The sequence below is a fragment of the Anguilla rostrata genome, chromosome 2, assembly GCF_018555375.3.
Source record: "Anguilla rostrata isolate EN2019 chromosome 2, ASM1855537v3, whole genome shotgun sequence".
Classification (NCBI taxonomy): Eukaryota; Metazoa; Chordata; class Actinopteri; order Anguilliformes; family Anguillidae; genus Anguilla; species Anguilla rostrata.
In genome coordinates this window covers 66,884,080-66,898,857 of record NC_057934.1, presented here as the reverse complement: position 1 = coordinate 66,898,857, position 14,778 = coordinate 66,884,080, and the positions used below count along the sequence as shown (strand labels likewise).

General features: G+C 41.5%; 1 protein-coding gene across 1 annotated transcript; it reads right to left on the bottom strand.

Moving 5' to 3' along the window:
• Nucleotides 1-4,883: 4,883 nt before the first annotated feature.
• jpt1a (Jupiter microtubule associated homolog 1a) lies at nt 4,884-14,778 on the bottom strand. The gene is made up of 5 exons (XM_064324151.1): nt 14,529-14,778; nt 12,695-12,837; nt 8,691-8,800; nt 7,963-7,990; nt 4,884-7,493 (listed from the first exon to the last, which is right to left on the bottom strand). Exons 1-5 carry the CDS (start codon nt 14,582-14,584, stop codon nt 7,357-7,359), a joined length of 474 nt encoding a protein of 157 aa, XP_064180221.1. The 5' UTR covers nt 14,585-14,778; the 3' UTR covers nt 4,884-7,356.

Here is a 14,778-nt window from a genome sequence, read left to right as displayed (position 1 = left end):
TAGTTAGTAGAAATGGCACAGTGGTGAACTGGTGTAACTTTTAAATAAAAGTAATACATTTGCGTCATGAAATGCATATGGGTGGCCGTGAGTGAGTGAGGTTTACCAGTGTGTGACTTCGTTAGCTAATGCCATAGCTATGCAATGCGTGAAATATCATTAGCAAACCTGCCGGTGGTTTTAAAGAACACAGGCCAGTAAGCACAGAAGAGCTCCCGTTGAATCCATGTGGCTTAGCAATATTGTAGCCGGTCAATAACCCAACGTACAGACGGTAAGTCATAATGCATATATCTTAGCAATATTGTAGCCGGTTAATAACTGAACGGTCAACGGCGGGTAGAAATGGTGCAAAAGCAATAATTAAGAAGTAGTAGACAATTATTAGTGAGGATCGAAGCAGGTTAAAGAAACGTGTTTCAAGCTGGGCTTGAACATACGACCCCATGTTTCCAAGACTGTAACCTTACCCACTAGGCCACAGGTGGACTAGCTGTTTAAACGGGAAATGTTTCAGAATACAAATGTATGGGTATTTTGCGTGTGTATGCGCGTTTTTGATTGGGTCGTGTAGGGCAGATTTGGCTGGTGTTAGTGAAATGTCCAATGGGGAGACATGTTGTTAGTGGGATAGGCGGCAGGAAAAATAAGAATGAGAAGAAGAAGAAGAAGAAGAAGAAGAAGAAGAAGAAGAAGGAGAAAACGCAAAATCCCCTTAGTTTGGGGCTTTATTGTGTGGACATGTGAAGTTGTTTATGAATTCTGTCTGTTGAAATGGGGTCAGAATGTACAGAATTTAATGTTTTTAAGGGCTGAGTGTCTGTGGCTGTTGTGGTTATTTCTGTGGGGAACCCTGAAAAGTGCCAAACTCTCGGTGCTGTATAGGTATAGGTATGGGGGCATGCCCCCGCCAAGGCGTAACTTGGCGGGGCCAATTTGTATGCCTTTTTACTCCTAGCACGTTTCCAGTCCACCTGGATTCTTTTTCAACTGACAGTGCTTGTGTGTGTGCGTTCGTGCTTGTGTATGTGTGTGTTTGTCACACTGTCTACATATGCCCTGTACTATCAGAGTGGATCTGCTGCAGCTGGTCTGGCACCTGCTCCCACGAGCACTGTAATCAATCCCAGTGCTGCCCTGCCTGTGATCACTCCGTGTGCTGCCCTGCCTGTGTTCACTCCCTGTGCCATCCTGCCTGCTTTAGCTGATCCTCTGAATCCATCCCCACTGGGATTTAAGACTAGGGGCTATATTTTAACGATCTAAGCGCACGGTCTAAAGCCCATGGCGCAAATACATTTATGGCGTGTCCAAATCCACTTTTGCTAGTTTAACGGTGGGTAATCTGAGCGCAAAGTAAAAGCGCATGGTTCAAAGGGGTTGTCCTTAGTCTCTTAATTAATCATAGGTGTGTTTTGGGCGTAATATGAAATAAACCCACCAGAGTGTCATCTCCCACTCCCTTTAAAAGCCAGGTGCGCTTGCACCTTGGCGGATTGCCATTATAATGGTGGACTCGCCAAGTAGTAGGAAAGAACGCTTCTCTGCAGAGGAAACGGATCTGATCGATTAGCTAATTCTGATAAATATTATGACTAACCATTATGACGTTTTTTAAAAAAAAAAATCATTTAAAAAAATGATATTACTAACTTAATAATGTGCCCTTAAAATAACAGTAAAATACTGCTCCATTGACTTAAAACCAGGTTTTTGTTGGTCAATCGCGCAATCGCTTCCCGCTGCCTCAAGATAGCAATGCGCCTGACCACAACTAATTTTAAGACCAACACGCCCATGGGCGCAAGTACATGTGCTATTTAAACAACGTGGGCGCTGGACGGGAAAATGACAACTGCGTCGGTCTGAAACTAGCAAAGACACTTGCGTTGCGCTTGGCGCCGGGTGTAAGATAGAGCCCTAGATCCTGAAAGCTCTCTAATACCTGCAATAAAGCAGCAATTGAACTCACCGGACTAATCAGAAACATTGGTGCGACCATTTGCCCCAAATGTTATAATGCCCTCAAATGGCAGGCTACGTATAAAAACTGTTGCAATTTCTACATGGTGAAACCAAAATGTATTTAAAAACATTCCCTTTAATAAAAGCTGAGAATCTGCACTTTAACCACGTGTCAATTGTTTAATTACAAATCTAAAATTGTTGAGTATAAAACCCAAATCTGCAGAGGGAACTGTACGTGTATGCTAACAAACAATACATTGTATTACTGATGCTTCAGTAGAATATAACTTCACTTAAGGAGAAACAAGAAGCAAGTATGTGAGAACATTCAGTTAGAAAGTAGAAAAGGGAAGTGGGAAGAGATAGGCGGCAGTTTACCTCAGTTTTTGCATAAAAATAGGGAAACATGGAGTCACATTTGTGTGGTTACTGAATGAAGTGGATTCAAGTAGGGTGGATTCAGCAAATGTGGGACATCAGCAGAAGTGGGACACTTAAGCTTTGCATTACTCTATGTACAAATCAACAGCCAATCAAAAAAAGCATTCTTGAATTGTTGCTACAATAGTTACTGTCATTCAACAATTGTTTTTTTTTTTTTTGGACTGACGTCTTTAAACACCACTGGTGCAAGTAAAAAAGTTTTCGATAGTCTCCTACTGAATATACCAAAAAGTGTCCTACATTTGCTGAATCCACCCTACACAATATGACCAAAAGTATCTGGACACCCATTGGTCTGTTGCTGATTTTCATGGTTTGGGCTAGGCCCCATAGTTCCAGTGAAGGCAAATCTTAATGCTACAGCATGCAATCGCATTCTAGATTATTCTGTGCTTCCTCAACAGTCTGTTGATCAGTCACTTCCTGTTTCAGCATGACAACACCCCAGGGCACACAGCGAGGTCCATATAGAAATTGTTTAGTCGAGAACAGTGTGGAAGAACTTGACTGGAACTCATCTGGAATGCCAACTGCGAGTCAGGCCTAATCGCTCGATCAGTGCCCGACCTCACTAATGTACTAACTCACTTCTGGCTGAATGGAAGCAAATATCCGTAGCAACGCTCCAACACCTAGTATAAAGCCTTCCCAGAAGAGTGGAGGCTGTTATTGCAGCAACGGTTGGGCCAACTCCATATTAAAGCCCGTCATTTAGGATGAGATGTTGGATGTCCGGTGTCCACATACTTTTGGCTATAGTGTGTTACCTCCTACTAAAGATCAGTCATTCCTATATCCTAAATATGTCACCCCCCACTACATAATGTATCACTTATTTGAAAATAGCTGTATGGAACTGCGTGATTTGTGTTCCCTTCAAACTTAAATAACACAACACAATCACTTAGCAGACTCCAATCCAGAGCAATGTACAGCACTGGAGAACACCAGTGTTATTCTCAGGACAGCAAAAAATGTGGCATCACCAAGGAAACACAGAAGTCCATTTATTAGTGCAATGCCAACATAACAAATAACTATTTGTACTGTTACCAAAAAAAGGTATGACTAGACAAATGACCTATCCTTACAGTCATACCGATAGCATTAAACAAAATGAAATCCAGAGAAAGAAAAAGAAAGGGTATTTAAAATGTGTCAGCGAAACCATGCTGCAATCTGAAGAGGTTGGTTTGCGGTCTGTGTCAAAAGACGGGCATGGTTTCTGCTGTCCTTACTGCAGTGGGATGCTCATTTCGTCACCAGGAGAAGAGACGGAGAAGTGAAGGCACATGAGGAGAGGAGCCAGGCACCCAGCAGTAGAATGGAAATCTGGGGCCTCATTTATAGAACGGACTTACGATCAATTTTGACCAGAAAACCACGTACAAGTAGTTATTTATAAAACCTTACTTTGACGTGGAAATTATTTTCTCTCTACGCAAAGTCTAGACTTGACACAAGTGATTTTCCTGCTGATTATGTAGGGGTACTGCAGTTTGGGACGTATGCATCCAAGCCTGTGGTGTGCATTAGCTTTATGAACAATTTGATACGAATGATCAATTAAAGGTGTGAGGAATTAATTGCCAGACGCAAGGTGTTTTGAATTAAAAACAGGATGTGATGTTCTATAAATAGTGTGTCAAATTAGAAAAAAAGTAACCATGGCGGTTCTTGCGTTTTTGGAAGACATTGAAAATCGTGCTTTTAGAAGGGAGTTTTCAGAGACCGGAATGACTTTTTTGCACATGATCTTCCAAAAAGTTTGCTTTTCTCTTTTGGTCCATGGTAATTCCTGACTAAACCCTCATTTGTGCTAGCATTATATAAGGGGAAATCACTGATTGAAAGGCACGTTCAGGTGCCATCAATTTTAAGTTAATTTAAGATTTATAGATCACAGGTGCGTAAGTTACAAATGGGCTTCTTAGAACCTACGTAAGCAAGGTTTTTTATGCTCAGTATCTTTTATGAATCAAACGTAAGCACACCGTCGGAACTGATCTTAAGACCAAGTTCAAGTATAAATCTAACAACATTTTTATAAATGTGGCCCCTGGTAGGTGTGAATGGTCTGATGATAGTTCAAAGATACAATGGAGCTTTACCTTCAGTTGCCTGATAGGTCAGAACCAAGTTTTGGAATTTGATGCAAGACGATATAGGTCACCAGTGGAGGGAAATGAGAATGTGAGCTATTCACAATCACTAGAGGAACAAAAAGTACAATCCACAAAATTTTTGCTGTCACACCAGTCGTCAACTACCTCAAACTGGTATTTGCTTGCATCAGCGTGCTTGTTCACGGCTACATTTCCAACACATTTTGTGAATGAAATTTCACAATCTCCGACCACAACCCCAAAAATATTCACATTAGTACTGTAGATAAATTTATGCAATTAAGTAAGTAACCAGACATGAACAAAAAAAGGTATTGCTCATTAATAGGAGTACAAGGTTATATATATATTTTAAAAAAACACTTTTATTCCACAATTTCAACAATTAACATTTAGAATTGGTGTACAAAGTTCAAATAACTTGAGGGTGTTCAATCAAAAATGAAAAACACCAAGATGTTGCACTTACTGTTTGAGAACATCAGCTGCAAACACAAGCATGAACAGCAGAACAATCAGAGGACCCTTAAAGTTAAACCTGAACTTTAAAGTCAAACGCCTTTATCAAAAACATATTTCCAGCATGCTTCAGTGATCTTTTGTTTTTGCAAAAGCCAGTACCTAATTGTCGGTGTCAAGTTCCAATTGTCAATGTTCCTGCAAATGCAATTTTGCACAATTTGTGGCCCTTTTTCTCCTTGCTGTAAGCAACACTGCCAATTACACAATGCTCATCTCTTCGGCACATTTCCTCTTGTAGTCCACTTCTAGCCAGCCGTATACTGGTGCACCCCAACACCTGAATGCTTTCTGTGCACACCCATCCCCCGTGTGCACAGAACCGCTCCCACAAACCCTCTGCCACTCCAGCCCGTCGTCACCTCTCCCATACTCGGCTCTTAACACTGAACCTGGGCAGACTCAAAACTGTCAAGTAACTTTTTTTAACAAAACACTGCACTACCAGTCTTTCTGCTATGTATTTTTTAATTTGCATTTTCTAAACTACTAATGGCTTTTTATCAACTACAAACTATGCAGATTACCCAGGTTAAGGACACCAGGCAAGCCAAAAACAATAATAACTGTATTAAAAAATAAAAGATCATAGTAAAGTCAGCAGAATGAGTAGCAAGCCTGGAGATCTATGCACTTCTGTACGCCATACACCTGTCAAGCAGAAATCCATATTTACACTAACACTGGTCTCACGTTTAACCTTATTTCAATCCATGAATGCCATGTTACCAAAGATTTTAAAATAAAGAAACAATAAACAAATTTACGGTTATACATAGTACAACTTGTTAATAAAAATGCAACTCGTCTAAGGCTATGTCTACAGAAAGAAGTAACAAAAATGCAAAATATGAAAAGGCCTTTGGTAGGTTTTGTACAAAGAAATGGCAATAACATACAGATAAAATGTTAATGTGTTTAAAACAGTCTCTCTGCAAACAATCAAAGTACACAAATACGAAAGGCCTGGATTGAAACAGTACAGCAATGGTAAAATGGAGCCAAAAGTGATGTCATAAGTGATACGCATCCCTATCCTGTCATAAGGTCACTTTTATGGTTTCCCCTAACAGTTACAGCATAGTGCATAAAATACACTAATGTTTAGGTTCCTAAGGCTGCCCCTTAGAAATAAGAACCAGTAAACTGTTACAAAGTACAGTAAGATTAGATGGAATAAAAAAAGAACTTAAATACAGTTTTAAAACACTATATACTGTGCGTTTGATGAAATATAAAAGTGGGTTTTAAATCCACAAAGAAAGGATTGAATCTTGGCTTTAATCTAATTTAGTTTAGAAGAGAACTTGAAAAAACAAGGTTGATTGACAGAAGAGCACCCCCCTGTGGACATTTAAACACACCGACACCAATGGCCTCCAACCGTGGTGGTGAAGATTTCCCGCTTCACTCCAAGGTTTCATTTACACGCATGCAGTTTAAGGTTTGTTCACACAAACTGACTAGAGCAAAGACATCCGCACGTACAACCAAAATAACCTTAGTAGATGACTGTTGTGCCTCCATCAGGTTTTTTTTGTGAACAATAAGGACGAAAAAAGTTGCTCATGCTCCCAGTGATTGGGTTCAGGGTTAAGGGTTGACAGATGGTCCAGCTCTTCCAGAAACAGGGAGACATACAAAAACTGGCATATCCCCAGGACCACAGTGGGAGACCTATGCCCTACATGGCCATTTCAATGTAAAGCATAAAACGCACACCATGTCACACGCCAAGTATCCGCCACCAAAAACAAAATGCTTTGTACGGTTGCTTCATCACATCACTACCTAGTGACCTAATCAGCAAGAGAAGATTTTCGATTTTGAACCAAATCGACACCCAAAGGCTTTTCCAGCATAACAGTTTCCAGCAGAGAAATTTAGTTCCATCAACCACGGCAAGACATACATAGGAGACATACATGCAGTTTCTCAACAATGACCGTGGAGCGAAAGCTACGACTTCGTGTCAGTCTTTATTGTATTTATAGATTCCACGTAACAAAATGTTTCTGATTATTTTCTCCAGGGAAGAATGAAGACGACCAAACCTCATGCCTTTTCCAGCAGGCCTGATACACTACATGAGGGGCTAAACAGAGGAGCTACATAAAGTGCTTCTGTCAAAAGACACATTTAAAATAATAATAATAATAATCATAATTTAAAAAAACATCGTATAAAAACAATGGACAGGAGGACAGAATTCTATGGCTCACACACAGAGGGGCGAAGAGAAGATTCGTTTAAAAAAAAAAAAAAAAATTTAGGATGAGGAAGATGAAGGACAGCAAGCTCAACCCAGGATGAGGCTGGACTTGCCCCCAGGCGGGTTTCTCCGGCCGGGCGGCCCCCCCGCAGACGATGAGGGGGCGGACGGCTGTGGGGGCCCCTCGCCGGACTCCTGCACAACCTCGGGCTCCTCGGCGTTGTCTGAGAGCATCGAACAAAGAGCACGCGTCACTCGCGCCGAGAAGACGCAGCTCTGAGGTTTCTGCCATGCCACTTAAACGGCAGTATGTCAGGAGGCAGAAGCGATGCAGATGGTGGAGAGGATTGCATGCAGTAATGCTCCCAAACGGTAGTAACTGACACACCAGAAAACTGAGCTGACTATAACCACCATGTGAAATTTACTGAGTTTATGTGCCTCCCAACAGAGAACCACAGCATGAGCTATTTACATGCACGCTAATACATGGCAGCCATTTCCTTAGGAGAGTGCGCATTAGAATTTTGCACTGATAGTGTGCTATCAGTTCGCATGGGTTATGTTCAAGGGTGCTATATGCTAACGTGAATTATGTTAAAATGTGCTATAGGCTAACATGGGTTATGTTCAAGGGTGCTATTTATGTTCAAGGGTGCTACAGAGCAACAGAAATTGAGAATTGCCACTGACCAGTATTTGGCTTCTCTTGGTCTCCATCCTGCAAAAACAGAAAAAGTGTTATTGTAACAATAATGCTTAAAGTAAATTAATTCTTCCTTATTGTGCTTGTAAATAATTCATAGGGACTCCAGGGTGAACAGTAATAGACTACAGTAAAACACCGCTAACACAGGTCATTTTAGTCAATTTGCTAGCTACTGTACTGGATTAACTTTCTAACATTCACTCAGAACCTTATTTGTACCAGAGTGGCCGATTTGTAAATTGCTTTTTAGCAGAAGAAAATGTTTATTAATTTGGTCTACCTTGTGGTCCACCTTAGCCACAGTGATTGGTTCAGTATACATCAGAAAGTTATCACATAGTCAAGGTAATCAATGCAGAGATGCTGGGGGCTGAGAAAAATACTCACTAATTTATGTAAACTGACCTCTTCACAGAAAGAAAGCCATTTCTGCTTCAATAATCAAGCACACTTGGCTAACAGGACTAACGGGACATCTGAGATTATGATCCACGTTCTTAAAGAAAAACTGAGAACGAACTCTCACCAGATCTCCGTGCTATTTTCAGATTTTGAACACCAAAACATTAAAAACAGCACAGCGTGCTGTCAGCTTTCAGATGTCAGTGAACACCACAAACATTAAAACCTTCTTTGCGTGATTCCTTCCGGCCCGGCGCACAAAGTGCAATGATGAACGACCTGCTACTAGACAGCCCTCCCCGAATCCTACCCCAGTGATGGCCTCCTCAGACACAGAATTGTTCTGCACAACAGGCTGGGCATGGCATCTTCTGAGTGGGGCCGAAGGTTCTCCACACAAGATACCAGTGGGCTTCCCTCCTGCAGAGACGGACACAAGCACACCGCACATATAAAAGGATCCATCTGCACAGATGACAACAGAAAGAAAAAAAACCAACATGCACTGAGCCTACAGTCTTTCAGTACTGAAATACCACTCTTGATTTTTCAGGCGTGTGTACCGTCTGAAACACTGTCCTAAATCAAGGTCTCGCAGTTAAAAATGTGTTTTTGCTGATACAACGTGTGGGCCTATTACCTCTACAAACTGAAACAGGGTCGAGCAAAACAAAGCAGGAAGAGACTAGTATTATTTTAGGCACTTCAAAGAATTACCGGCCATTGTGACTAAATATAGACTTCACTAGGACTGTTCACCTTTATCAGACACATGCTATGAGACTTACAGCTTTCATTTCGCATCTGGCCCACATACAGTGAGCACCATAATTCATTGGACAGTGATACATTTTTTGTTATTTTGCTTCTGTACTCTAGCACTTTGAGTTTGAAAGGATACAATGAGGTTGATGTGCAGACTGTCAGTTTTAATTTGAGGGTGTTTTCATACATATCGGATGAACCGTTTTGAAATTATAGAACCATTTGTACATAGTCCCCCCCCATTTTCGGGCATCAAAAAATATTGGGACAGTTTAACATAATGTAGAATAAAGTAATCATTTTTACTATTTGGTTGCATATCCTTTGCACGCAATGACTGCTTGAAGTCTGCGACGCATAGACATCACCAGATGCTGGGTATCTTCCCAGGTGGTGCTCTGCCAGACCTGTACTGCAGCCTTCTTCAGTTCCTGCTTGTTTTGGGGACTTTTTGCCTTCAGTCTCTTCTTCAGCATGTAAAATGCATGTTCAATTGGATTCAGATCTAGTGATTGACTCGGACAGTCAAGGATTTTCCACTTTTTGGCCGTCAAAAACCACTTTGTTGCTCTAGCAGTATGTTTCGGGTCATTGTCTTGTTGCATGATGAAGTGCCGTCCAATGAGTTGAGGCATTTGGTTTTATCTGAGCAGATAAAATATTTCTGTAGACTTCAGAATTCATTGTTCTACTTCTGTCTGCAGTCACATCAGCGATGTGCCCGTTCCACAGGCAGCCATACAGGCCCAAGCCATAACACCCCCTCCACCATGTTTCACGGATGATTTGGTATGCTTTGGATCATGGGAATTTCCTTTTTTTCTCCACTTTCCTCTTTCCATCTCTCTGGTACATGTTAATCTTTGTCTCATCTGTCCACAAGACTTTGTTCCAGAACTCTTGGGGCTCTTTTAGGTGCTTTTTAGCAAACTGTAGTCTCGCCTTTCTGTTCTTCAGGCTTATCAGTGGTTTGCATCTTGTAGTGTACCCTCAGTAGTCCTGCTGGTGTAGTCTTCTACGTATGCTAGACTTTGATACATCTACACCTGCATCCAGGAGAGTGTTTTTGATCTTTTGGGCTGTTGTCAGGGGGGTTTTCTTCACCATAGAGAGTATTCTCCGGTCATCCACTACAGTGGTCTTCCTCGGTCTATGGGGACTTTTGACACTTAGTTCACCAGTTGTTTTTTTCTTGTTAATGATGAACCAAACTGTTGACTTGGGCATGCCCAGGGTTTTTGCATTGTTCCTGATTGACTGATTTTCATTTCTGAGCCTTATGACGGCCAGCTTAATTTGCATCGACACTGCTGTCTTCCTCATGTTGTCACACCCCAACAACAATCTCCAAAGGCAATTGCAAAGTCTAGAATCAAGACTAGACATCAACAGCTCTCTTCTGCATTTATGAACGACACAAATGAATACACCTGCCTAACGAAACACATCTGTGAAGCCAATTCAGTAAATACTTGTAGTACCTTAAAATGGGGGGGACCGGGGACCTTGTACAAAAGGTGCTGTCATTTCTAAACAGTTCATCCAATATGGACGGAGTGTAGCACAGTGGGTAAGGAACAAGGTTTGTAACCGAAAGGTCGCAGGTTCAAATCCCGGGTAAGGACACTGCCGTTGTACCCTTGAGCAAGGTACTTAACCTGCATTGCTTCAGTATATATCCAGCTGTATAAATGGATACAATGTAAAATGCTGTGTAAAAGCTGTGTAAGTCACTCTGGATAAGAGCATCTGCTAAATGCCTGTAATGTAATGTAATGGATGAAAATACCCTCAAATTAAAGCTGACAGTCTGCGCTTCAACCTCATTGTTATTGTATCCTTTCAAACTCAAAGTGTTAAGAGTACAGAACCAAAATAACAAAACGTGTGTCACTGTCCAATGAATTATGGTGCTCACTATAGCTAAGGAGCACACGTACAAGGTTAAACTCATATCCCGCGTTTCCTCTGTGGAAATGTGTGATGGTATGCCATTACTCTTCATCACTGCAGCAGTACTTAAGAATGCACTGCAAACCTCATCAAGAGTCCAACACACTGAAGCAATTACAAGACCCTGATATACAATGAAACCCAGCTTGGAACCGTCTGTCTTTATAGCAGCACAGTCCAACAGATCTGTCAGTGCGTAGACAATGGGAGTGAATATACACTACTACGTAAATGCTAAGGGTCTTTCTAGACTTAACACAAAGCCAAGCTATGACATATGACACACACCTACAAATGTCTGAGCACTTTAAACATAATATGAAATGGGAGTTTAATTCTTAGAGCATATAATATATAGGGACGGCAATGCAAATAGGGCACCAGGAAGTGTAATAGTTTCGCTCACGGTACATGCTCAGTTGCAACCTTGGTCACATGCCTACTGTCTAGTCACATGCACAACGAGGAAAATGCATGGCAATCATGTGAACACAAGGCTAGGTCACAAGCTCAGTGAATGAGCCAATGAAAAACACCTTGAGACATTCAGTAAGGTTACTGTGAAACACACTATATAGGCAGAAGAAAAATGTTTGTTTGTTTTTTTCTTTCAAATGAGTGTCTGCTGTATTGTTCAGTTTGTGGCTGCATCACAGATGTTTTCGTTTTAAACCTAGCTAGTTACAGTCGCTACTTAGTAACTGATTACAGTGTACGTAGGTTAACATTATCTGCAGTGATGATTCACAGTTATGCAGGCACCAAATCTGTAAGCCAAAAAAGGCTTAGTAAACTGCCACAAAAGCTCAGCACTCCACGCTCAACACACAAGTGCAGTTGCCAACAAGGGTACAAAGAGAAGTCAGATAATTCTTTGGGAAATAAAAACATCTATACTTTTGTCTGCTTGCTGGGGAAAAAATCTGAGCTCTGAAATAATAATGTTTAAAAAAGTATAAATATACATATATATAGCATAGATTGAACATGAACATATAATTTTAATTTGCTTTCAAGCATGAATGGTGTCCAATGGGAAAAAAGGTTTTGAGTGAAAATTCAGGTATCACTAGGGGGCGACTGAAACAGACAGCTTGGTTTAAATGACTGGAAAATGACCTCAGCATTTTGTCATAGCCGGACATCTAGTTTCAGGAGGCGACACATTTTCCACAACACTCACAATAACTGAGCCGTCCCGAAATTTCACTCTGAACCACGAAACGAACATTACACAACGTGGGTGCTTCAGATTCTATAAAATACATGACAGAGGAGTGGGATATCATAGGCCCTGTCAGTCAAGCGCCTATAGGTAGAATCCTGGCTCATCTGGGATCCCCGAGCCAATCAGCTTCCCTTCTGTGTAGGCGATGGGCACAGCATCCCAAGTATAGGAGGAAGTTGTTTGATCAGAAATTCTACAGAGCCTCAAGGTTGGTGCTACCTTAAAATTGGTCCAGGAAGAAATGTAATTAGTGGACTTGACACGCAGTAGTTACAATGGCATGGCACATTTGCTTTAATCGAACGGAAAGGAGGTGAGATCACGGGGAGAGACCTCTGGACACCGTATAGTGCACTGTAGGAGATTACCAGGTGGATTGTTCCTCCGATGGGCGTGGGGATCTTCAGGCTCAGCGAAGATGTTGGAGGCAGTCCTGTTCTTGCGTGTGACAGCCTTATCCTCATCTGTCCCAAAGGAAATGTTGGAGCCACCGCCCGGGGGTTGCAGTACCCTGCGGAAGGCCAGTGGTCATCAGCAGACTACACACAATCAAAACGACTTCTCACAGCACACACAGTTGAATAAATCAAGACGTGCAGACTAGCCGGTGTAGGCACACCGCTATCAAACTCATGCGTTAGCCCTGAAGGCCTGCGGCAGCAAACAAATGGTCTGGCAATTTTATGAATCCTATGTGCAAGCAGGATGAGCTCAGCATTATATCAAGGCCCGTCACTACAGTCCCCACTCCCTGCGTTCATGCTGACGAAGACACACACGTACATTACCAACGTCGAAATAAAATACGCCACCTAATGAATGTAAAGTGAACAACAATTAGAACGCAGATAAAGTAGTCTCAGTTTAGCTGAGCATAAAAAAACGATGCAATTAGAGTTTCTCGTGTATTTGGTATGAAACGGGCATTTCCCCCTGAAGTTAGCTAACTGGTAGCTTTCGCTGTTGGGAAATGGATACAGTCTGGAAACCACTGAACCCCCCAGATACATTCTTTCTGGATCGGTAACGTTGATGAAAAAAAATCTCCCCAGCCAGAGTAAGAGTATAGTTTCGAGCTAACGCTGCCCACACCTCTATATAAATCTAGATTAACGTTAGCTAGATGTTGTTGTCAGATGTTCCCATGTGATACCAACAAGACTCAAATTTCCGTCGCTCACGCTTATAGCCTTATCGAGAAACAATAAAATTACTAACGATACGTGCATTTCGATACAGTTGCTTGAAATATACCACCGTTAGCTAAACATGGTGAACGTCACTGTGTTGGTTTGAACGCTACTGCAAGGCGATGCTCCGAATAGGTAGGCAAACTCATTTCGAACATAAGTGCTAGTCTACAATTAGCTACCTACGACAATAAATTAAAAATGACCCCACCCATATAGCAAATACTCAGCTAGCTAACATTAGCTGAGCATCCCGGTTAGCATGCAAGCGTTATCCGTTATACTGGTAATGATAACGTAACGATATTGACTAGTCTAGCTACATAGACTATAACGTTATTTTCTACATCGCATCTTAAAATTTAACTTATCAAATATCATTTAACTGGTTCATGACCACGACAATGAATATGAGTTGACAGCAGGCCAGCTAGTTAGCGGCATGCCAAAATGAGATTAGTTATCCAGCTCTGAGGATTGGTATTTTTCAACAGTCTATATGGGTAACACTGGAGTAGGACGCAATCTAGCCAAGTTAACATTATATTATCTAACGTTAGCTCATTTGGCTATGAGGGAGAACGTTTGATAGCTAGCTAGCTAAATTGCTTCTGTCAACAATGAGCAAGCTCGTTAGCACTAGCTAGCTATTATCACCAAATACATATCTTATTCAAGCTAAACAAGCCTACTGCACACGAATCATAACTATATCTAGTTGGTTAACGTTACCGATAACACAGTGGCTAAATATTTCACTGCAATAAAAATGCTAACTGCTTCGCTAAAGACAATGTGGGTTGCTAACTAGCAAATTGTCAATTCAAAAACAAACCGATACCTCATGTTCTATCATATTAGTAGGCTAACTAGAAAACAGTCGTGGCATTTGATTTGGTACCCAACAGTCACAAGTCGCGATATATCGTACAGCTCAAAAGGGATTCCATTTTTCTTTTGTTTGTCGCGGTGCCGCAAGCAAGGTAGCTTGCTAGCTATTTTTTACATTTACCTTGAGCTACTTTTTGCTCCTGGTTCCATGCCTTGGAAATTGGTAGTCGTTGTCATTTTTATTGTCACGTAAATCCGTAAAAATGTGAATCTTTATAGCTAGCTGCTTGCTTCAACGTTACTTTTGCCACTAACTATAGTTTTGCACCTCACCGTTTCATACTAAGACACTCCGCCCGGCTTTGATTGAATCGAGCACTTTGCTGCGCGAGGGAATGTCGTCGGTACGTTACTCCCACCCACAGTCGCGG